Source organism: Lytechinus variegatus, chromosome 10 (assembly GCF_018143015.1).
Source record: "Lytechinus variegatus isolate NC3 chromosome 10, Lvar_3.0, whole genome shotgun sequence".
Classification (NCBI taxonomy): Eukaryota; Metazoa; Echinodermata; class Echinoidea; order Temnopleuroida; family Toxopneustidae; genus Lytechinus; species Lytechinus variegatus.
In genome coordinates, this window is record NC_054749.1 from 9,177,186 (window position 1) to 9,203,810 (window position 26,625).

General features: G+C 37.2%; 1 protein-coding gene across 1 annotated transcript; it reads right to left on the reverse strand.

Moving 5' to 3' along the window:
- Positions 1–203: 203 nt before the first annotated feature.
- LOC121423224 (calcium-activated chloride channel regulator 1-like) lies at positions 204–26,267 on the reverse strand. Its single transcript, XM_041618542.1, has 20 exons — positions 26,053–26,267; positions 24,273–24,564; positions 23,068–23,200; positions 22,423–22,600; positions 20,108–20,240; positions 18,116–18,240; positions 17,700–17,924; positions 17,078–17,264; positions 15,105–15,205; positions 14,594–14,720; positions 13,780–13,895; positions 9,375–9,663; positions 8,239–8,433; positions 7,548–7,799; positions 6,672–7,064; positions 5,707–5,765; positions 5,019–5,125; positions 3,449–3,663; positions 2,625–2,877; positions 204–581 (listed from the first exon to the last, which is right to left on the reverse strand). Exons 1-20 carry the CDS (start codon positions 26,227–26,229, stop codon positions 443–445), a joined length of 3,696 nt encoding a protein of 1,231 aa, XP_041474476.1. The 5' UTR covers positions 26,230–26,267; the 3' UTR covers positions 204–442.
- Between the last annotated feature and the right edge of the window lie 358 nt (positions 26,268–26,625).

Here is a 26,625-nt window from a genome sequence, read left to right on the forward strand (position 1 = left end):
AAATGAAGCGAAATTTTGAAATGTCATAACTTTCTTATTTTACATCCGATTTTGATGAAATTTTCAGTGTTATGCTTGTTCAATTTTTCTCTTTTTATTCAAATCAAGTTTTTGTTGGGGTGGACTTGTCCTTTAAATCGTTATTTATCATTATCATTATTATATATCAGTATACAGTATACTATAACAACGACTTATGAATTTCTTAATGACACAACACGACATTTTCCAACACAAATATACACATCAATAGTTGCTGTAAATAAGTTTAGTTTAGTGAATAATTGATCTTTACAATTCTCAATCACATCCGTTTGATATAGTACAGGTTTGGTGATCGAGATCCTAGAATCTGTCGAATATAGCCAGACATTTCCAGGCACCTTCTGGCTATTATCAACGAAACGTATAAGCTTGGCCAAAATCTTGTTTGGAGAGACTCTTAAATCTGATCTTCTACATCAACCATCCTCATGCTGCATTTCGGAACTCCGGTTGAATTGTTCGCATTCTCAATCCCAGTTTTGCCACAGTGTTCTGGTTCAGCTTTGGTTGCTGCAGCCAAGTCCGAAATGTTCTTCCTGATAAGGACGTATAAAAATAGAAAAATCAAGAACTTGCTTCCAAGACATTGGTGTTGAATGATAGTGAATGTTAAAAGTTGGAGAATGAGTATTATTTTTTATTAGTGTGAAAGAGATATTGTCTATTTATAGTCCCCAATGCCAAAGGTAATTGACAGACACGCCTTATTTTATTCGGCCCATGATAATCATTTTTTGTATTAATGAGATTTCAGGTGTAAATCTGCAAATTAAGTTTGACCATGCTCCCTACTGCAGACACACACAGCCAGCTAGAGAAGAAGTATTTGCCATGGGCATGGATTAGCAGATTTACGAGATAATAACCTTCACCATTGTTTTAGTTCTGTATCATCTAATGCTATCAAGTTTAATAGCAGGAAAACCTGTCTGTGACAGGGTATTTTATCTATTGTTAGTTCCACCTCCCTATAGATGTGCACTCCCATACACTACTTTAGTTCCACCTCCCGAGGAAGGGCACATCCCTATGCTCAAACCACCTTACGCCCTTGTTGTGTGATACTCTATGAGCAATTAATAAACCCTTGGTGTCATAAGCATTTTCACTAAAGGCATGCATGGTCACACCGCCCGAGGTTGTTGGAGGGGTCGTGGAGCGGAGAGAAAAAAACCATCACCGCTCGCTACCGTTCACCATTTTCGATTGTTTTTTTTTTCGATGTTTTTTTCCCCAATTGTGTGAGCGAAATTCGACCCTCTCTCCCTTCCCCTCCACAACCGCTCAGGCGGTGTGACCAGGCCTTTACGAAGTAATTGTAAAAGATTGTGCTGTTTGGTAGGATATTGATTTTGTTGCTAAAGAGCATGTAATTTGCTGGCAATAAAGCGAAACTATGTTGGCCTTGATCCAGTCCGTAACGTTTATTAGTTCAGAATTTACAATCCTAACGAGTTGGTTAACATCATCATGGGAAAAAACATTTTTTTCGTCAGCGAAAGGTATGGATGAGAGTAAACTTGATGTCTTTTGAATATCATTAGTATAAGTAATGAAATAAGTGGGCGAAGAAGGCTATCCTGTGGGACACCGCAACTTATTGGGAGAGCAAAACTCTTGTTTTCGTAGACGGAGATTGAGGTATGGAACAAAGACATAAAGAACGGACACCAGTGATGTGAGACATTGGAAATGTTTGGATCCTTTTGACGATTAGATACGGATGGTTTTTCGTTGAAATGGTAGAGGGAGTCCATCATTAGGCGAAGAGACTCATGAACAGATCGAGGGTGTTTAATAGTACACAGCAAAAACTGTGGTGTTAACCGGTGTACATAGAGGACCACACCATTTATTTTACACTGGTGTTAAATTGGTGGTGTTAGTTTTACACCTATAGGTGTTAATACAACACCTTTTGTTGTTACATTTACTCTCTTTGGTGTTATGTTTAATCTCTAGGGTGTAATTTTAACACCTCAGGGTGTGGTTCTCTATTAACACCAATTGGTGTCAGTTTTAACACCGCAGTTTTTACATTGCATTGGGATTGAATATTGATGTTGTTTGAGTTAAATTAGTTTGTATTTGGTTAGGATAATTCAGAGAATTCACAATCAGGATCCGATGTTTAACATGTTATAGCCTGAACGCAGGGGCGGATCCAGGATTTTCAAAAGGGGGGGGGTGGATTTTCGGAGGAAAATTTTGAAAACCAAAAAATGTTTTCAGCCACAAATTAAGGATATTTAGCGGATACAAATTAAAAAGATGGCTTCAATATCAGGAGAGGGGGCACACCTCTGTTTTAATGGCATTCGTTCCCATGTGATACATAGCATAACAAAATAGCATTCGACGGCTTTATGTGATGAATAAATTAAATAAATCACAGAAACGTAATCAGAACTTTAACAGTGACAATTATTTAGACTTTCAAAGACTTGTAAGTATCTTCATTATATTAGGAGACTAAAATCCATTCATTTTATTTGTATAAAGAGAAAAAGCTCAGCGATATTGTTAACAATAATATCGAAAACAATCACAGTGACAATGATTAACCACTCCTTATTTACCTTTTGTAGTAATAAGCGACTGCCAGAAGAATAATTACAATCAAGAAGATCAAACTGCAGATAATTACAATAATGGCTACTGTTCCCAGTGGCTTGGTGTCTGCTGGAACTGACGTATTCTCTCGGACAGGTAGGGTAATATTTACGATAGAGATATCCCTTGATGAGATGTTTCGAAGGTGGGTAGATATGGCCAGACGGCCACTCGAAATGGCTTCCAACAATAGATGTTTGGAGATGAACGTATGCTCAACTGAAATAAAAGTGAGATAAGGTTAAACTCACCTATCCTCGAGAAATTGTGAGAGAATTTTATAAGATACAAAACATTTCATGTTATAGTTGTACTTGCATTATTTCGGTTCATTATTGATTGGTGCGGAAATCAAAGAATAGGGTTCAGGGCCCAGCCTTACAAAGATGAGTTACCATTGATCCGATCAACTTCAAATAATTATATAGAAATCTAATGTCATGTTTTTTCTGAAGGAAAGTTGCGCAATGTATTTTGAAAACGTTGTAAACAACGAGAAGCACATCGAACTTCAGGAATAAATTTTAATCAACATGTATGTATGAATAAGCATCATATCTAGAAATTAATATGAATAAACATGAATTATAGGTGGTGACGTTGCTTGTTTTTCATAGTTGTGGAAGATCAATCGTGTATCTTTGCAGATATTCATTGGTGGTCAAAAATTTAGTAGATTATCCTGTCTTCAACATTACCCAATAACCAATCTCGAGGCGTCTCTCTCTTACTACTGAATTCTTAGAATGATACCCCTTCATGCATTTATATAAAAAAAATTAATACTAACTGGATCGTCTCTTGACATTTGACATAACTTCTCGTTTCCATTTTATCAGTAATCCTGAAGCTTCGGAACAAATATCTTGGCCAGCTGCTTTAATACCATACACAACAAACGAGCTTAAATACGACTCTCCATCATCTGTCGTTCCTTTGATAACCGGATATCCGTCAGCAAGCTTTATATCATTTCTCGTTACAAACTCGACCTTTGTTCTTTCACTGATGATAGAAAAGAGAGAAAAAAGAAAAGCGAACAAAATATGTGATACTGCCTGCCATTTAAAAACATTGAAGGGGAAAGAAAGTTTTCTAATACTATTGAACACATCAATATTTTTTTCATTATCATAAATGTAATTCCGATACTAACCCTATCTCCCCGCATAATCAGCTCGCTATGCACTTGGCACAAGCATTTTGAGCTGAGAGATTTGTTTTGTCTAAACGAAGGGTACCTAAGGCGCTAAGCGTTGTCATTTTGAATGTCATTTAACAAAAGAAACTATCAACTCCGTCTGCAATTACTTGGAATAGATGCACGTGTCAGATGGTCTTACGGATGCTGAGAGGATGTAAAACGGAAAAAGAATCTTGCCATCCGTTGGAAATCATTATGTATCCGTTGTGCATCCTTTGTATGCGTGTTTCAAACTATGTCCATCGAGCATCCGTCTACGGTGATTTTACTGTTCGCACATTTTGTTCATTGTCTGGAGCAGATGAAAATCGGATAGAGCCACCCCGAAATTTTGCTAGTCCGCTGTATCCGTTATGAGTACGTTTTGTGTCCGTTGGCCAGTGGGACCAGGCCTTTACATCAAACAGGCTAAACTGATCTGGTTTGAGACTGATTTTGTGCAATTTTCACTTGGTCTAATACCCGGATGATCTAATTTCAACTACACCTTTTTACGTTTTCTCACTTTGTAAAATTAGATTCACAAATAGGCGAAGTGATATTAGATTAAGGGGGCCATATACGAAATTGGGCATAGCCTTTTAATTTTGATGAAAAATAAGGAAGCTATAATATTTTTAATTTTCGCTTTATTACACAAAACAGTTATAACTTATGCACATCCTGGACGGTATGCTTATGAGGGACTGAAAACGTCACTCATTCACTATTTATTTTTGTAGTTTATCACATGATATATGATGTATTATAATTTTCTCCTCATTGTCCTTTATAAAGAGTCAAGTTGGTCATTATTGTCAAATCTGTAAAAATGGAAATATTATATGATTCAAACAATAAAAAGCAAAAATATAGTGAGAGACATCATCGGCTTTCTCATTTGCATGTTACTGAATTGTGCATAGAACTGTTTTGTGAAAAATAAACGAAACTTTTTAACTTTCTTACTTTACATCCGATTTTGATGAAATTTTCAGTGTTAGTCTTGTTTGATTTTTTCCTTATTGATTCAAGTCGACATTTTTCTGGGGTGGACTAGACCTTATAGAGGGAATTAGTCGCAATGATTTGGCAGTTAGGACAAATGGTAAGTATACAGGCGAACTGGTTGCTGGTTGGTTAAAATCCATTAAAACAAATGTGATTTCCTTTTTACCTTGCAACCTTTCTCCCGCCTTGGCAGCAGACGTCGAAATTATTGTTGCAGAAGATGTTGAACAGTTGTGTCACTGATTCGAGGAGCGGATCCACAATGGCTGTCCACTGAAAAGTGTTTTCAGGAAACAAATATACAGTAAATACAACATATGTAGAGGGATTTAATGACTTTAAAATAAAATGCTAAACTTGTTGATGGCTTTTTATGTAATACATCAAACAACCAATAGATTAAATCAAAGATAGGTGAAATATTATACTTGTTGAAAATATATCCTCATTAATAGAGAAAATTGCAATGTACGTACATCCATTCTTGCAAACTTCTGCATACCCTTTCCCGCACACACGCACACACTTAACTCACGCACCACAACATAATACACTCACATTTCCGGTCACACAGATCATACAGAAACTGGTAGAAGCGCAGAGAATATCCCTACTGGAAGACCACAGTATCCCGCAGTGTGTGCCACAGTGTGTCAATAGTGTGGAACACAGTGTGAAATCCCCTTCACACTGTTAAATTTGAGTATCTCAACAGTGCGAATCATATAATCACATACTTGACCATGTAAACACACTGTGATTGGTCACACTGTCAAAGTGTCCCCAGTGTATATCTTCACACTGTTTAATTCGATCACACTGTGTACTTCCCAGCAATAATTATTTGTACGTACCTGATCAGTGTTCCCAAGAAGATCGATCTGGACTCCATTTCTGAGTTGTGACTTCACATCTAATCAAGATAACATTGTGATGTGTAAACATAGAATTTTAGGCTTTCAATATAAATCATACAAACTTCTTCGGCAAAGAAAAGTGACATATCCAAATACAATGCAGGGGCCGGTGTTTTTGAAGGGGGGGGGGTGAATCACCTTTAGTCCTATAATTAATCTGCCAGTCGAGTGAGAAATTTATCATTTCATAAGCAACTTCCATTCTTAAGAGTATGGTTTCAGATTTTGGGACCATATATCCCTACCCTTTCCAAAACTCCGAGCTGACGGTGCAAAAAAAATCAAGAACAGATAATCATCATTAATATTGTATATTTTTGTGCACGTTTAATGATAAAGTGAACCAATCTCCAGCCTAAACCAATCTCTAGCCTGCAGTTCCGCCCCCCCAAAAAAATACACACTTGTATTATAGGATCGTCGCACGACACAATCAAATGATAAATTATGAATAATTTATACCATGGGAAGGATTCGATCCACATATTTTTTCCGACAAGTTGTCCGATCTGACTCGACTTTTGATTGACGGAGAAGCATGGCAGACTCTATTGACAAAACTTCCGACATGTTCTTTCATGAAAACCTGCCCCCCCCCACTATTAGATTTACTGAGCGAGAAAACAATGAGAAAGCTCGGATTCTATTGATTGTGGGATTAATAACAAAAACAGACGTATAAATCTCGAAGAGACTGAATTTTGGATTGCTTTGTCAAACTTATTTTTGGACCCATCGCCAACCACACTTTATTTTTTTTCATTATCTTTATCATTCTATAGTTTTATATTAACATTTCTGTCAAGCACGTTTCTTGTTGGGTTGGTCTTAATCTGTTCAATTCATAAATACACTCCTATTTTGGATTGACGCTGAACAATAGTAGAGTGGGTGAGACTTACATTGGCAATTCTCTCCCTGAAACTGATCTGAGCACAAACAAGAGCAGTTACTCTGATCTAAAGTGCCTCCATTATGACATAGCATGCCATCACATGGACCAACGGGTGGGGCAGGTGCTGTAGGAATCACCCTCCTAAATGTTGCCATCACGACATTAGAAACTGAACTAGTCAGACCCGCGTCATCAGAGGCTCGGAGAGCAAATGCATACGAGAATGATGTGACACCTGGGACGTCCTCAACCCTGATCTCGTATTCTTCTACCGATCCAAATGGTTTGGGGCTTGACATATTCCCTCGAAGAACCTGATGGAATTCCACTCGGGTAGCATCGGAAAAATTGGTCGAAATCAACGCTGAAGAATGTGATACTCTGATGTCATAAGATACAGCTTTATAAACAGAATGAGTAAGAAAAATGAGCAATTTAAGGGTGCATAAAAGAAAAAAAGAAGATTTTTTTTCGCGTTACAGATTTATGACTGAACATTCTGAGGGCAGTGCAATTATCCTTATGGCCGTATCCGATGAACATGTGTGAATAAAGATATTTAAGAACGACAGTTTTTTTATCAACAATAATTGGGACGATATATTTTTATACTATGAAACTGAAACAAAATTTCTTTCTGATGAGTAGGTTTGACATTTCACACATTTTTCCATATTTCTACCAAATACCCAATAACCATTTACCTCATCTGGGTTGAGTGGAGCACATTGAGGATCAATGTCCTGCCGAAAGAATTCGCCATGGCTGGGATTCGAACCCATGAACCTCTGTTTGAAAGTCCGGAGAATAATTTTAAGGGCCACAACGCTCCACCTTATAATTAATTAGTGATTAAAAAAAGATAAGGGGTATTCTTTTTTACCAGTTCCCGTATCTAGATCATCCCCCGGTGCAGTCCAAGTAAGAACAACGGACGAATCGTTAAGAGATGTCAGTTTAACCCGAAGATCATGGACTCGGTTTGGTGGGAACTGATCTTGGCCTGGTGTAAAATTCTGTGGAAGAGTCGGGACATTGGTAGAACCGGCTGACGAGCTTCTGGTAAAAGGCGCCGCTTTCTCCAACACCAAGTTGTCGAATATATTATCTCCTGGAAGTGGTATGGTGTAGTTTCCTACATTTAAATGAAGAAATATATCCCAAAGGTGGGCTAGGTAAAAGTTTGAAGCATTCCCTCTCGATCCATTTGAAAAACGAAACTCCCAGCTCGCTGGTTGTTTTTACGAAGTCTACGAATCACATTTTGTTAACATTCATGTATCGAATAATTATTGACATTTTAACCTCGAACCCACTCTCTCTATCCCTCATTAAACTTCGATATACATGTAGATGTAAATGTTTTCTTTTTAAGATGGCTAGAACGTCTTCACATTATTTCTTTGAATTTAAAACATATTTATCCGAACACATACACTCACTATATAAATAGACCAAAAAAGAAGCTTTTTATTATGACATATGATACATAAATTTCATATCAACCCCGGTCATCGATAATGCGGTTCATAGATTTGCGATTAGACGAAAATCAATCAAATCAGATTGTATACCTATAGATGTATCTGAGACCACGTAACCGTCATCTGTGATGTTGATGAAGGGCATTGCTGGCGACCCTCGTGAACCAACTAAGACCATAGCACTTCCATCATTCTCTGCCGAGATACTGACACCATAGTAACCTTCCCCAGTGTAGTCAAGAAATGATCGGCTGTACACACCATCATTTGCAGTGACATCGGCACCTTTATTGTAATAATGATAAAATAATGATAATAATAACAATGATAATAACAAGAATAATAATAATATGTATCTTTTTATATAAAAAAGTAATACATTTTTTAAAGTCCTACATACTATTACTCTGGCTTTAGCACGGCTGCCCTGATCGTACTCTCGACCATTCAATGAATTCCTTCCTGCCGGATTATCATTTACAACACCTGGAGAGAGGCAAATCTAGATGAAGGCCTTGCCAAAGGACGAAAAATGCTACGGTGGAATCTGAAGCCCGGACGTTGTGGTTCAAAGTACGGAGATATCTGATATCTACTGAGTTACAACACCTCTACATTAATGTCATTGCTAAAATTATAAACCTACTTAACGCCAATATGAAATCAATAAGTGTACTTGTTACAATAATATATTGCTCGCCCCATAAGGGTAGCAGATTTTGGAAAAATGAAACACAAGAATAATGGATTTTTCATGAAAGCTCGTTACTTAAAACAACCAAGAAAAACATGAGTAATGTAAAATTGTGTGGCAGCACGCACAGATGTAAATATGGAGAAGTCACATCGAGCCATTGAGCTTATGGAGTTACTGGTAACATGATAATAATTAGAAGAGGGATAATAATAATACTGATAATAATAAATACTAATAATATAATTCTTATTTACATAGGTCAGCCATTTAAGCTGTTAGTTGTTCTTACAGCGAGTTCTGCATAACATATTATTATCCTTCTCTATTTTCATACGTCAAGCCCCTGACAAAAAGGCGGAAGATCCCATTTTTAAGCCTCTAGTATGACTCTACCGGGGATCGAACCCATGGCCTCCATGAGGAGGGCGCTGTCCCACCGAGCCGTCATGCCGGGTTAGGCAAGCATCCACTCTAGCAAAGCACCTGCAGGAACTGCCAGCAGTGGAACAATGACAAAATTAAAATTTACCTGCACCATTGTCTAGGAGATCATATGTTATGATATCGCCTCCCGGTCGTTCCACACTTGCTTGGATGGATGCATTAATAACAGGCAGGGACCCTTTTGTGACCTCAGCATATGTGACAAGTGCTTTTACATTTTCAGATTGGTCTAAGATCGAAGTGCTGGTGTAGGACTTCACATTTATAACGGTTACTTCTTCTGCCTCTTCGGGATTCGGTGAAGAATAGCCGGAGAATGTCACAGACTGTGTTCCAGGATACTTGTTTTCAATTTGATAAAACCATCTGCCGGACTGTATAGAATTGAATGAAATCCAATATGGTGTACCTATTTTATGAAGTGAAATATTCCTTATTACTTTTGGGATAACGTGGTAGTACTGATGGGAAATATTGAATACTGGAAGTCTTTAAAAAAAAAAATCATGCACGTGTCTTGTATTCAAATAAAAAAAATCGTTGAAGACCATGTACATTATACGTTATAATAACTGTCCAGGGGCCGTTTAAAAAAGCTGTTCGTAAGTTAAGAGCGACTTAAAGAACGACTGGTGATCCTTTCTTGTGGTAAATGGTATGTACCAAATGTTAATTGGTGATGGTTTAGCGCGTAAGAAATGTTCACCAGTCGTTCTTAAAATCGCTCTTAACTTACGAGCAGCTTTATGAAACGGCACCCAGCACCCCAATGCTTTGTCTCCTCGGGGTCACGGTCCGCCACTGAATACTAGTATGATAGTTATGTTAACGTTTACAAGGAGAACCTCTCACTTCCTCTCTAAACCTCTGTAAAGTTATGGGAGGAATCTTCCACCCTGGGCTTCACATACTACTCAAAACGGAAATTTGAACATCAATAATATATCTACCCTATCCCCCCCCCCATAATCGACATACATGTCAACAACATGTTTCATTTGTAGCGGAATGAATCTTTGAATGTGCTTGTAGTCTACTATCAAAGATTCCTCTGTTTTATATTGAAAGTGTGACTAATAATGCGATATATTGGTGTTCAAATTTCCATTTTGAGTAGTATGTGAAGCCCTGAAATATAGGTGGAGGAGCGACCTGTGTTATGATCCTCGAATAATTTTAGGTCGAATATCATACTTGATTATGATCATGACGACGTTGATATTGATTGTCATATACATACATACATGTATGATGAGTCTTTATAAACACTTTTTTCTCGGAGTTTTCCCATGTACACTGTATACTTTTATAAATGAAGCCATTCCTTTCCGATATTGTTAAAAACAGATGGATGAAAATTTTCAGAATGAAACAGAATGCCATGTCCATGTGTATTTTTTTTTTACATAGCATTATCTTTTCAAAAAATTTGCTCCAACCCGCAGCCAAGCGCATGGGGTGTGCATGTCACATTTATTTTACCACCATTTTGAATATCACATGATTCTTGTTAGTATTCTTCATCCCGATTAGGTGGAGAACATACAAAATCAATAATTGTAATTAAAAGAGCATATAAAAGGAAACAACATGAAAACCGTCAACAGTCCCCCAGTGGCTCATTTTAGGTCAATTTAAGTAAGCTTCGCGCTCGCATTAATGATTTAGTATTGCAGAAATATAAAGCGAACATGCAGTTAAGACTTAAGGTCTGCCTCCACCCCTCCCCCTCATGGCTGACATACAGATGTCGGACTTGGAACCATGGACCCCCCCCAAAAAAAAAAAAGTAGACAAATAAAGAAGGGATAAAGAAAAGGAAAATAAAACAAATAACATTGAATCGTTTAAAAGTGATCTTGCAATAGAAGAATGGTTGGATGTATTTCATGAGTCTAATCCAAACATTGCTTACACAAATTTTAACAATAAATTGCAGACATTTTACGAGAAAAATTTTCCCCTGATATCACAGGTCAAAAGAAAGAAGGCAAAAATGCCATGGATTTCTAAAGCAATTTTAAGATCCATACGTACCCGAAATAAACTTTACAAGGCATTTTTAAAGAACCCTTCTATTCAAAACAAAAATAAATACAAAACTTATAGAAATAGACTAACCAATACAATTCGAGCTTCTCGCAAATTATATTATTCCGAGAAGCTTTACAAAGTCAAATCATACATGAAAGCAACATGGGAGATTATAAATGATTTGATTGGCAAGAAACCCAAAACATTACCCAAAGATAATTTCACAGCTCATAATCTTGCAATAAATTCAGAAGATGTAGCTGATACCTTTAATTCTTTTTTTGTTAACTTAGGACCCTCCTTGGCAAACAAACTTGACAGAACTGATGAAAATTTTGGAAAATTTCTTCCCACACCCATTAACTCTTCTTTATTCTTTAACCCAACAAATGTTCAGGAATTAATTGAAATAACAAAAAATCTAAAATCAAGCAAATCACAGGGAATTGATAGAATTAGTACTTCCCTTCTTAAGCAGATCATACACTATATTTCCTCTCCTTTGTGTCATATTTTCAATCTCTCAATTAGCACTGGAATATGTCCTGATTTCCTAAAAATTGCAAAGGTAAATCCTGTTTTTAAAAAAGACAATCCGCATGAAATAACAAATTACAGGCCTATTTCTATTCTTCCCAGCATTTCCAAAATATTAGAGAAGATTATCTACAATAGACTTTATAAGTTTCTAGATACTTTTCATTTTCTAAATTCTAACCAATATGGATTCAGGAAAGGACATTCGACTGATCAGGCGTTAATACAAATATATGATAAAATTACAAATGCAATGGCAAATAAAGAACATATAATAGGCGTATTCATGGACTTAAGCAAAGCCTTTGACACTCTTGACCACCAGATATTACTTAAAAAACTTGAAAATTATGGAATTCGCGGAATTACACTATCTTGGTTTAAGAGTTATTTGTCCAATAGAAAACAATATGTAATTCACAATAATATTTCTTCTGATTTTCAGTTAATACAATGCGGAGTTCCACAAGGATCAATCCTAGGCCCCTTGCTCTTTTTAATATATATTAATGATTTGACTTCTGTAACACCTTTATTATCATATGTATTATTTGCAGATGACACCAACATTTTTTGTTCACATAATAGCTTAGAAACTTTAGTAGATATAATTAACCGTGAGTTACCAAAACTATCTTTGTGGTTTAAGTGTAATAAGCTTTCACTCAATATAGACAAAACAAACTTTATATATTTCAAGCATACACACTTACATGGTAACGAATTTCCTTATAATATAAACATAGACAATATTCCTCTCAAAAGGAAAAGAGAAACAAAGTTTTTAGGTGTCACAATAGATGAAAATTTAAATTGGAATGAACATGTACGTTTTATAACTACTAGTATTTCTAGAAACGTTGGTATACTTTACAAAATGAAGAATATAATTCCACATACAACTCTTGTCATACTATACAATTCATTAATATTGCCTTATATATCGTATTGCAACATAGTTTGGGCAACATGTGCAAAAACTAAAATTAATACAATATACTTATTACAGAAAAAAGCAATTCGAATCTGTACTGATTCCCAATATTTTTCACACACAAATCCATTATTCCATAAACTAAAGACTCTAACAGTATTTGACATAAATACTCTTCAAAGCTTACTACTTATGTTTAAGTACGTAAATAACATGCTCCCACCTTCATTCCACAATTTTTATACTCTGAATACATCTATTCATTCATACCCTACCCGTAACTCTTCAAATTTCCATTTAATTAACCCCAAATTGCTTATTGCGCAGAGATCCATAAGACACCATGGTCCAGATTTATGGAACTCTCTACCAGAGCCTGTTAAACAATGTTCGTCTCTTCACTCATTTAAGGCAAACGTTAAATCTATGTTATTATCAGAATACTTGAAGTAAAATTTCTGTGTCGTATCCTTTTTATCGTGAATTTATTCCTCCTTCGTTTTAGTCATTACCAATATCTTCATCTTGACCATCATCATCTCCATGGCCTTCATCATCATCATCATCATATCACCATCACCCTCAGCTATTTGAAAGAATATGCCCATTCTGCTTTATCAATGTTAAAAATGTATTAATTCAATTAGTATAAGTTTGGGATTGTCATTTTTTTCAAGCAATCTGCTTATGATGACAGTCCTTCTCCTGCAAATTGTGAACATCATATAGTTAATCATTTTTGTCTGGAATTATCTTTTTAGTAATCTTTATTTACAATTTATGCCAAAAATGCTAACATATTATGTTTATTATGTTATGAAAAATGTATTATACAAATGTTATGGATGCAGAAGAAAACAATAAATCAAATCAAATCAAATACATATCATGTCCAAATCCCAAATCATTTCAACTGAGCCCCCCCCCCCCCCACACACACACACACGACTAAAGAACGTAGAAGTTTTTTGGTTGTCGACTTTACCTCTGCCTTACCGTCGATTACAACGTTGATGACCTTCCTGTGGACATCGTCATTATATTCAGGACTACCAGTCGATATCGTCGTGTTGTTTGGCCGGGTTAGGGTAAGGGTAACTCCTAATGCAATGAGGATAGCACTCATTGGTTATAAAATTTACAGGAAAAAATATCATGATAATAATAATAGTGATTATGCAAAGACATTAAAATATTGATAGCAATATCAATATTAATTTTTTTTTCTCTCTCTCTCTTTTCAAATGCCTCAAATCTCCCATGTAAATAATGGTGAGGGTCTTACGCAAACGAAAAATTGTGTTCTCCCTATAAAAAGAAAAATGTGAAGATGAATCGTAGTTTTTTGTTCAAGAGTATAGGGATAATCTTAGCCATTCCTTCTACATTCTCGATCAATGTCATGACCCTCGCCACTGACCATGTACGTTATAAATATGTTTATCGAGGTAGCGGTCCCTCAAGCGAGTATTGTAAAATAATAATAATAATAATAATAGCACAACGTTTTATTTATCAAGGGTAGCCACTTCAATTAGGAAACTGCTCTACCAGCGGGCCATGCGTAAAATATTATGTTATTATTACCCTTCTCCAATCTAAATGCTGAGCGCCTAACAAGAAGGCAAGTTGTCACATAAGTCTTTGGTAGGTCTATGACTCGGCCGAGGATCGAACCCACGACCTCCCGTTCATGAGGCGGAGGATCTACCACTGACCCACCGTGCCCTTTAGATTCATTTTTCTTTAAATCCCGTATCGTAATCGTATCAAATACAAACGATAAATGTGCACATTACCTGGTGTGACATCTGAGCCTTCAGTGTAAGTTACTATGAACTGGGTCCTAGAGCCTATCGAGGGATCAATATAGATGTGTCCTGATTTCACGCCTCCGTCACCAAGAGCAGCACCGATTGCACAAAGCTATGAGGAACAAGCAATATGGACTCTGTAATATTTCATGTAGTATTATTGCATTCGATAAAACAATATTAAAAATGAGCGCTATGTGTACTTTGTATTCATTAAAATCATTGTCATTGTTAGGGGATCTTCCAACGATCGAGGTCCACGAGGCCGAAGATTGCGTCCATTGACGGATCCGGGGGGGGGGGGGGGGGCACGGCCGCCCCTTCGAGAGGAACAATTACAATTTGCAATGTAAAAATGCCGTTAAAACTGAAGAAACTAAGAATTGTTTATCTTTTTTACTGCTAGTCAACGTAGTCATGATATTGCATAATAACAAAAAATCACCCTTGTACTTTTCTCTATGCTAAATATTATTTATTGTGCATGCCAAAATACCTCTACGCGTTGTGTTCCTTTACAGCTCCGAACAGTTTCACTGAGAGAAGTGGTTAGGCTAGCAGAGCCATCATTATCACCATAAGAGAAAGCACGGCCTCCTAGATTGTATTCAAAAGTAAATGGTTACTGAATAATGTATGTTAGTTTACTCTTTGGTAAGGGTACTCTACTTGATAACACTCTTCATATATTTCCACGCTCATATGTACGCACACAACAGACCAGACCATCACATTATGAAAAATACGAGACATTTGGCTTCCTCCTGCTCGTACGCACGGGCGTCCGTCGATATAACACATGATATTTTTATGAAAATATGCACCCTTTTTCTTAAAAGTTGATGGAGAGGGGGAAAAATTAATCGTATCAAGTCGGGGTATTCAGTAATGAGTACAGGAGAAACTATATTTCACTGATTTTCATGATTCATTCCATTTGATTAACTCATCTATTCGTGTTTTGGGGCTAATCTTTCCCTTACGCATTGCTTTTTGGCAGAAGTTCTATGGAAAATGCACCTTTTTTCACACAAACTTTGAGACACTCTGTATTCATTCCCCCATTGCTCGAGAATGAATGGGCAGTTAACGACGGGGTTAAAGATTTCTTGAGGAACGGAATGTATATTTCATGAAAATGAAAGCCATTTTCCCATTGGATATCTTCAATACGTGTTTTTTACTAGATGAAGTTAGTTGTCGAATAGGCTGTCCTGGCATTTGAGGTCTCTATCGGTGACGTCACTCATGATCGTCATGCCTGAACCATCGGCCGGGCAGGGGTCGCAATGGTAGTATGATTTATGGATAATGCACTCGATATATACAATAATCTTGTCCTCCCGTTCAAATGAATGTGAAACTCATATAATTTTCATCAGAGCATTCAACAGGAGTACTGTAGTACACATTTCTTTGTTATAAGTGAATTAAAGTCCCTCCAGTGAGTTTGATCACACCTATTGCGAAAATGTATCACCCCTACGTTGTAACACAGTCAGCTGTTTGCACTCAGGGTCACTCCGTGACCTGTGTGTGCGTTCAAGAGTTGTACACGATTTTCTGTCTCATTTAGGCAGAAATCTTTCATAATGACACACGCGCGCACACCCTCACAAACACACCCTTAAAGGCCTGGTCACACCGCCCGAGCGTTGTTGGAGCGGTCGTGGAGCGGAGAGAAAAAAATCATCACCGCTCGCTACCGTTCACCATTTTCGATTTCGATTGTTTTGGGTTTTTTTTCGATTATTTCCCCAATTTTATGGCCTGGTCACACCGCCCGAGCGGTAGGGAAAGAGGGGGCGAATTTCGCTCACAAAATTGGGGGGAAAATCGAAAACGAAATCGAAAAAAAAAAGAATCGAAAATAGTTAACGGTAGCGAGCGGTGATGATTTTTTTTTCTCTCCGCTCCACGACCGCTCCAACAACGCTTGGGCGGTGTGACCAGGCCTTTACACACATTCTTGCTGACAAACAGACGCACACTCTCGATCGTCCGCGAACACACACATACTCTCATATCCATGCACATCTTTCACTTCGCACGCGGAACAAATTGGTCGGACGTAGGTCGGAGTAACTCTGTCCAGACGGGAACTACTCCGACCTTGCTCCGACCTTTGCTTCGACCTTTACTCCGACCAAAATAACCTGAACAATTAAGGCTTAAATTCATGTCCAATGTCAGCTGGAACAGTTACAAGCATCGGAATCATCCCTTCCATAGCTGCACATGGCCTCGCACTTTGCTTGATCGAGCAATAGAACCGTTTTCAAACCCGACTTCAGTGGCTTAATTCTTTCACTGTTCATGAGATTTTATGAAAAAAAATCTGTTTATTTCTTTTTTTCGAAGCTACCTCTTTCCTTTCCCTCTTTCCCCGTCTCACTTTTGTTTTTCTTACATCCCCTTTCCCTATGACAGCAAAGGATTCGAAGATCTTGATGATGGACCTATACGCACCTGTTTCCAAAGAAACTGTGTTTAGTTCCCCGTAAGCGTCATCTCCTATAGCCACTGTGTGGACTCTCACCCCTTCCGCCTGTAAAGTCTGTCTTATAGTATGGGTTGCAAAACCGCCGTCTTCTCCGTCAGTCATCAATAAAATGTCTGCTCCAGCTAGGTCTCCTGACGGATGATCTCGCAACACCTGCAAGATTTCGGTTGAAAATAATAGAAAAATGCAGTACATTGATTACACACAATAACTAATTGATATATGATATTATACTAAAATAATCGATCATGAAAGATGAGATGGAAACGAAAGTGACAAAAAATATAGATGGAAAGGACTTGAAAATAAAGTTCAGGTGGGTGTTTCACGTGTGTTTCATAAAGCTGTTCGTAAGTTATAAGAGCGACTTTAAGAACGACTGGTGATCCTTTCTTGTGGTGAATGGTATATTCATTGGCGATGGTTAAGCGCATACATTGTAAAAAGGTTCACCAGTCGTCTTAAAGTCGCTCTTAACTTACGACCAGCTTTATGAAACGGCCCCAGGAATTTAAGCAAATAAAATAAAGAGAAAATCAAACTAAAACAAAACAATAATAGTAATATTTAAAAAAAAGATGCTAGTACCTGTAGTCCAGTCTCTAAACCACATCCAATACATGTCCCGCCCGATGCGACAAGGTTCAAGCTGTCAAGTAACGAAGATCTTTCAGTTGACGAATTGACCTGTATCAACCCATGTATTATATCAGTGCTATCGGTAAAACCAACCAAACCAACCCATGTTCCTTCAGTGGCCAGATCAATAAAAGCAGTGGATGCACTCTCCGCTTTCGTAATTCTGTCATTCGTCTGAACAAGAGGAAAAATGAATTTAGAAGTATTAGAAGTATGATGGCATGGCACAGATAAAAATCAGATTTTGATTATCCTTTGTCCCTGATTGGAATATTCCAGTTAATAGATTCAATGCAAGTATAAGAACAAATGGATATTAAAAATCTTATACTGACACAATTAAATAGATGAATAAAGTAACTCACAGACATGCTCCCCGATGTATCAATGACTAAGACTATACGACAGTCATCACTACTTCGAGCTTGTGTCAGTGAAAACGATGGCATGATATCAACATCACTCAATTCCTGAGGTGGTGAGTTGTTGTCTGTTAAGAACAATTTATAATCACGATTCACAGAACAAATTCTACTTCATTTATTTACCAGACCAGTACAAAGATATATCAGCTCATATAGGCCTACTCAATTCAATTTCATGCATTGTAGCACTGGCGCCGTACCGATTGGGGGGGGGTATGTGGGGCTTGACACGCCCCCCTCCCCCCCCCAAGAAAAAAGGTGGTTCATGAACGAGTCTCGCCAGATTACGTATTCAATAAAAAAAATATGTTATTTTGACCCCTAAATGACCTTTGACTCTATCATCCCAAGGATCATTGCTACCAAGTGTGTACAACTTGATGCCGAAATAAAGAAATGAGAGCAAGTAAAAAAAATTATGCACACGATGGTCTCAAATCCTTTCACCCCTAGATGACCTTTGATCCCATCAACCTCATGACCAAACATGAAATATTACCCAAGGATAATTTTTACTAATTTTCAGTAAAAAGGGTACAATAACAGAAGAAATGAAGAAGTGAGTGCAAGTCCAAAAATCTTCAGAAAATTATATACATATGGCCTCATATGATTTGGCATTTTGACCCCCAGATTACCTTTGACCCCATCATTCTCATGAGCACACCTGTGATATTACCCAAGGGTCATTTTAACCCAGTGTGAATACATCATTGATGCAGAAATAAATAAATGAGAGGAACCTACTAACAGTCATTGGCGGCGGAAGCCAACAAATTAAGGGGGTGTCCACCTGAAATTTTGGGATGGACATAGGTAAAAAATTGGACAAGCGCCCCCAAAAAGGTTATCAACATCAATTTTAGGAGTTGCTAACTAAAACTTTTTGACAAGCAAAAAAAAAAAGGTCATCAACCTAACTTTTCGGAGTTGCTAACCAAAATTTTTTGACAAGCCGAAAAAAAAGGTCATCAACCTAAATTTTAGGGGGGGGACAACACACGTTTCAGGGGTTCCACGTGAATTTAGGGGGGGGGACGCAGGAAAAAAATTGACAAGCAAAAAAATTAAGGGGGGACACGCCCCCCCCCCCCCTCCTTCCGCCGCCTATGCTAACAGTCCATTAATGATAGGTATCTATCGAACTCCATCCGAGAGACAAAAGAGAATAAAGGAAAGACAAAATTCTGAAATCTGGCAATTATTTTTTGAATATTTTCTTTAAAAATTTTGCCCCATACGCCATATCTGGCCACCTCAAAATTTCTGGCTCATATTACGCCACTGCATTGAAGACTTGTCATTGGAAATAGTAAACTTTATCAAATCTATTTCATCATTCGTTAAGTTTACTGCATATACTTTATATATACTGTACATCTTCGCTACTTCATCTTTTGATTGCATGTTCGAGAGGGATAGGCCTAACATAATATTTCCATGTACATACACCAATGAGATTTTTAGTGATATCATATAAACGAGTTCATCATTATTTTTTTTATACTTTGTAGTATACTTTATAGTCGTTGAAAACTCCCTCTGATATCAATATGACGAACAAAGTGAGAGGGTTAATATTTATAGCTTAAGTATCGTAATGTATTAATATCGACGAAAAAACGAAATAGTTGAAATAGTGAATGACGATAAATAATTAGTCAATATATTTGGCCAATCGTAATTTATTCAAAATTGTTATTATAGGGGCGCTATGGGTCCTAGTACTCTGACAGCTTATACAAACTAAGGGTGACTTTTTATGGCGTTCTATTGACCAATAACCGATTTCTGCGCCCGTTTGCTGTCAATACAATTTTGATAGTTTACATGGTCACTCTCAGACTGCTCTTACTGCCATAATTAAAATTGCAATGTGTTCGAACTTTCGCACTAGTAACTTCTTGAGCGGTATGCAACACCTACACCTACCTTTAAAATCTTCATGCTCCCTCATAACTTCCCATGCACTCCTTGATTCACAGAGACGATTGTGTTTGTTGGGTGCTTCTCTGTTGTGAAGGTTACCAGGATCGTTTTCATCGTTGTCACAAAAGTTGCTTATCTTATAGAGAAGGGGTGGTGAGTATATTTTTAACTTCGAGTTATTATTTTTATCATTTTTAATGAATCCAATCATCAGATCATGATCCTTAAACACAATTTCTACTCTCATTGTTCTGAATTTGATTTCTTCCTGATCTTTTGTACGAATATTCGCATGGAAATCAACTGCTTTCATGAATGACTTATTCAAGGGGTCAGCCATTTAACAAGTCTTGTTTCTTTTGCAGGTCTCTTTTTCATTTCTTCTTTTATTTCAAAGCATAATACAAATTTGACTTCTATGAAGACACCCAACTAATGAGAAGGATGAAGACCTTGAACTGGAAGGATGACTGCTGGGATTATCGGCACTCTTCTAGAATCTCAGGTAAAAGGTATAAGCCTAAAAGCATTTATGCTAAGAACTGATAGTAGGGGGTTTCCGCAATCGCGACGGGGATAGAACAAAGACCTCTCGGCTGTACATTGTGATTTAATGGATATTTTCAATCGATTCACCATGTTGTAGAATCTGTCCCAATCGCGATTGCAAAAACTCTCTATTTTGAATGACAATTTGGTTTTAAATGATACTAATAATAACATTTGGATTTGTATAGCGCTTAATTTGGCTGAGGACTCAAAGCTATTATTACCCCAGCTCTCACAATGTCACTCTTGCCACTCTTGATACGTGGCACCCTGGAAATGGGTGAGGATCATAGAGTTAAAGGTCAAGTCCACCTCAGAAAAATGTTAATTTGAATCAATAGAGAAAAATCAAACAAGCACAATGCTGAAAATTTCATCAAAATCGGATGTAAAATAAGAAAGTAATGACATTTCCAAATTTCAAATTTTTTTAACAAAATAGTTTTATGAACGCGCCAGTTATATCCAAATGAGAGAGTCGATGATGTCACTCACTCACTATTTCTTTTGTTTTTTATTGTTTGAATTAAACATTTCAATTTTTACGAATTTGAAAATTAGGACCTCCTTGCCTGAAGCACAAAATGTTAAAATAATGGAATTCCACGTGTTCAGGGGGGGGATAAAACTTCATTTCACATGACAATGACGACAAAATCAAAATATTTGATATTTCATATAATGAAATACAAAAAAAAATAGTGAGTGATGACATCAGTTCACTCATTTGCATACCGACCGAGATGTGCATATAACTGTTTTGTGAAATGAAACGAAACTTTAAAATGCCATAACTTTCTTATTTTACATCCGATTTTGATGAAATTTTCAGTGTTATGCTTGTTGAATTTTCTCTTTTTATTCAAATCAATTTTTTTGGGGGTGGACTTGTCCTTTAAATACGTACTACTTTATGGTCAAGGTCCAGCTTATCCATCAAGATTCAAGACAAGATTTCAGACATTTCTGAGTAGCTCTGAGTAGCATAAATCTAGCGTTCTTATTGGCTGGATAATGTTGGAAAGTAACATGCCTGGGTAATTTGAAGAAATTGCTACATTCCTTGGAAAGGCCCCAGCGTGGAAACCGTTGGAATGTGTGTGTGTGTGTGTGTGTGTGTGTGTGTGGTCTCTTTGACCAATCAGAGTGCGATAGTCTTGTTTTCAAGGTGCTAAATGTACTTGGCCCATATGAAAAGGTAGATTTCGTCCCATTTCAAACACCTCTTTTTATACAACTTATATCATATTAAAGCTTAGATCTTCAGCTGTATCATGATTGAAAAATCATATGGGCTTAAACAAAAGTGTAAGGTGTAAAAATAACAACTTCTGTCAGGTGAAAAATGAATATTTTCTAGCACGTTTTAGATCGAAAGTTTCACCTGCATCACAATTTTGAAATAAATTCAAACACATGACTCAAAAGAATGATTCTTCTTCTTTACAAGATACCAAGAATATGAAATTTGATGTATGTTTAGAGCAGCGATGACAGAATTAAAATAGGTGTTTTGGTCCGCATCCATCCCATTAAATAATTCAATTCAATTTCAATTCAATTTATTGTTAAACCATCAAATACAAAAACAATACAAACAAATCAACAACCATGAATCAGAAATTACAATGATGCAAAATATATGCAAAACCTTTCTATAGTCATGAATATCACTGGGATAAATGAAGCTGCTTTTTGAGGACCTGCCGAATAACTGGATTTGAACCTATCACTATTGCAATGCATATTGCTATTGAGACATACTCTACCTCTTCAAATATTAGAAGAGAAGTCATGATAGACCCCGTAGCAGACCCGGGTCCTCTTGGCGTTACCATACACCCTTCCTCATACCCAATGTCTTTGTCTCCCTGGCATTCTACATAACGACGTCTGCCCTCATCTGATCTGATGGTCATTGGTGTAACATCAATTCCCAGGCTACACCTACATAGAAATATACATTATGAAATTAGAACAAGCAAGTCTGAATGTGCAATGATTGTTTGTGATAGAACATTATGATATCGCCACCGTTATTCGTCACAATATTGTATGTCCAGATTTTGTATTATTGTTGTTATCATTCGTAAATTCCTGCAAAGCAATTAAGGTGGAGGAAATTTCAGCCATGTTATTAACCTCATACTATAAAAGTCAATTTAAACTCCTTATAATTATGTTTAATGTTGCTAGAATGTTTTGGTTTTTTTTTAACATTTACTAATTCATAACTTCCTTGTATCGTGTCGGACTTTGTTGAAACTTCTCCAGTATTCACTTCTCTATTTCTATTCTCGATAGACCTCCACCTTCCTATTTTGTATTAGATCCCACTTTATATTCCCAATCATATTAAACTTTAAATTTATTCTAAAATCGCTCTAAAATAATGAAGTTCTTACGCAACTTACACCACGGGCTTGTATTTTCCATCTTCCATGGACTGGTAGAAATGGCGTATGTCATTTTGATCACCCACTGGATCCGGGTATTCATTGAACAGTCCCCATCTGAGATGTCCCCATTCATGTACCAGAACCTTTCCTATAAAGATCATTATTTAGAATATTGTTTTACAAAATTTACATTCATTTATCTTTCCGAAACTTTAAACAGTCTGAAAAGCTATCAAGGATTCATGATACATGTAGTATAGCTGTTAAATCAACTTAATCCTAAATTGAACTTTGACTTTACAGCATATATCTGACACGGGGGATGGGTCCATGATTTTACAATGGGGTGTAGCAGACAAAATTGATTAAATTTGTTTCGCTATAAAACGGGACAGGCAACAACAACAATACAACAGATATTGCCTGGTCTGTTTGATATATAACATTTCAACTTCCCAGGAAGATATATTTTTCCCCTCTGATGAATAATTTAATTCCCTCGGTGCAGTGCGCTTCGGGTAAAATTTGATCCCTTGGGAAAATCTAATACCGTCAATGATATGAAATGTGATATAAAACTAGGTAGGCAATATCAGTTTCACATTGAAATAATGATCTAATCGTAATTGAAACAATAAGAATGTATTCCCTTCAAAAGAAACTCCTTAATCCCCCCCTCGCACTAAAAGGAACATGCCTGTCTGTTGTGATAACGGGATTAGAAGATTATCGCACTAAACAACGGACTGTTAAAACGATGTTACTCAATATCCCGTTTTCCCAAAAGATGACAATTAAAATCATGATGTCAAAATGATAGTGATTGTAATGAGAGGCAAAATTTTCCTCAAAACTATACTGTACCAGCAAAAGAAAAAAAAAGGTCTTCGTCCAAAAATCCAAAAAAGGATTTCGTACCAGAACAAATTTGACAAGCAAAAAAAAAATAAAAATAAAAAAAGGTCTTCAAGTTCAAAGGAGCGGGCCACTTGTGGCTCGTCAGGGATCAATTGTGACTCGTCCTTGCATGGGTTGTGACTCGTAAGGGGGGCAGTCTGCCCCCTCTACCCCTCCCCCGTAGGTACGCTGATATAATGTACTGCACGTAATAACATCCGATATCAGAGTGCTATAATTTAAGTCCGTTCGACCGAAAATCTCAACAAATTTTATAAGAGGGATAATGCCTAATAAGCATGTGATTTATGAATAATCATTACCTAAGGGTCCATAAAAACTCGTATATCCAGGGTTCGTCAGGAATTCTTCGATGAAATGAATGTAGCTTCCAGGCTTTCCGCATCCCTGGACCTGATGGGTGTAAGGACCAGGGGCATACAGAGGATTTGGCTGTGCCACCCTGATGTCAGCCATGTCAAAGGTCAATCGTCCTGGTGATCCATACTCCGGTCTTGTTGTCCAGTTTGATGGGATTAAAATGGTGACATTTTTGAAGTATACTCGTTTTCTTGTCGCCTGATACAAATAACGTGACCCATCGATGAACATTTTCTACGAAATAAAAATTGTACAGGACAGAAGAGTTATACGAGAAAAAGAGGAAACTATGATTTGCACTCTTAATATTTTTTTTAAAATGAAGAATCAATGAAATGATGCTTGTTAATTCATAGACAATAGCTGAACAGACCTGAGAGAAGAATTTGAAAAATCCCGAAAGTTCAGACGATTGGAGACGGGAGGGATTCAACGTTTGAGCCATGGTTACACCAAAATCGATTTCTCCCAAATAAATTCTAAAGCGATTCTGCCAGAATATGGCCTGGTCGGATCGGATTCTGTGGATTCGGCATGACGGCATATATTCGTACTTATTCAGAGAGCTCCCAGAATCAGAGTACACATATTCGGGGGGGTTCGGGAGTATGCTATTCTCGATCCCTGCCCGAATGCGAGGAAATTCGAGAGGGATTCGGTTCATTTTGAAATGTTCATAACAATCCGAACACCCTCCAAAATACTCCCAAATGTGGCCATGGCAAATTTTATTCGGGCGACATTGGGGATGTATTCGGATGGAAATCGGTTGGGGGGCAGACTGCCCCCCTGACGGGTCACAACCCATGCAAGGGATATAACCCTGCCCCCCCCCCCTGACGAGTCACAACTTATCCTTGACAAGCCACAAGTGTCCCCCTCCCTTTGAACTTGAAGCCTTTTTTTTTTGCTTGACATTTTTTTTCTTGTGCGAAATTTCCTTTATTGGTGGTTGAAGACCTTTTCTTTTTTCTTATTTTGCTTGTCAAATTTTTCCCCCCTCCACCCCTTTTGGAAAATCCTAGGTATGTCATTGTTCTGGGGACTCAATTCTTGGCGATTCTGCTCTGATTCAGGAAAAAATTTCGTAAGTATACATTTGACTCGGGGAGCTCCCAGAATCAAAGACGAACTGATTTTGAATCCATCCGAGTCAAGTCATATTCGGGCAGAATCGGTCCGACTTTATTCAGGAGAATTCGGTTTTGGTAACACTGCATATGGCTTGGCTTTACAGCTTTTTCGAGATGACAACCGCATGAAGGGGCAAGGGCAAATTCTCTTGATAGGGTGCGTTGAGAGAGGGGTGACTGTGCGATTTCTTTGTTTGTTTTATTTCCATCATAAACGTAATATAGGAAAATCTATATTATACATGCAAAGAAACACAAAGAAAAACATATACAATAAATAAATAAAAAAATTCTGGAGATTGACAAATTAACGTAAACATATTGAAAAAGATAAAAGGCCTAAAGGCAAGAGACTATTAGAAGGCTCATTTTGAGCTTCACTAAATTATTGAGTGCAACTAGTCTTCCATGAGAACCAAAATAAAAATAAAAGGAGAAAAAGAAGAGTAAGAAAAAAAATAAATCCATCTCGCTCTCTCTATCTCCACCTCCCCCTCTCTTCTTCAATATCTCGCGTATCCCCCCCTTTCTCTCTCCTTCTCTCTCTCTCTCTCTCTCTCTCTCTGGTGATTTAAATTGATTCACTGACCTTTATTGCAGGAATCAATCTATCATTCTCTTCCAGAAGTTCATCAATAGCTACCACAATATTGGTATATCCTCCGTTATCCAGAACAATAGATGACTGTGATATTGCTCCTACTTGTACAATCATCAAATATGCTATTCCAAAGATGATAAGATAAACAGCTGACTTGAAATCCATTTTTACACAGTATTAGACACAATAAATGAATTTTCAGAGAAAAATCTTTGATGCCGCAACATTGAAGCCCAGAAGTGATGTGAATCCCTCTCCTACGAAAAGTTGTGACTTAAATACATTTTCTCTCAATCGTCTCCAATTTCACTGTCCCGGACGCAATGTTCCATGTTTGCCATCCCATAATGACAAACTCTCACCATCACATCGTGAAGGATTCAGTTTACTTCCTTTTTAAAAAATCAAATTTCTTTCCTTTTCGACAGCTTGAAGGGTTATAAGGTTACGGATGAACCTCAATATATTCTACGAACCTTGACATCTAGAAACCAGTCGGGGAAACCCCTTTCGTGGTTGCCCATCCCGTCATAATTCATGTATTGGATTCAGTTTACACGT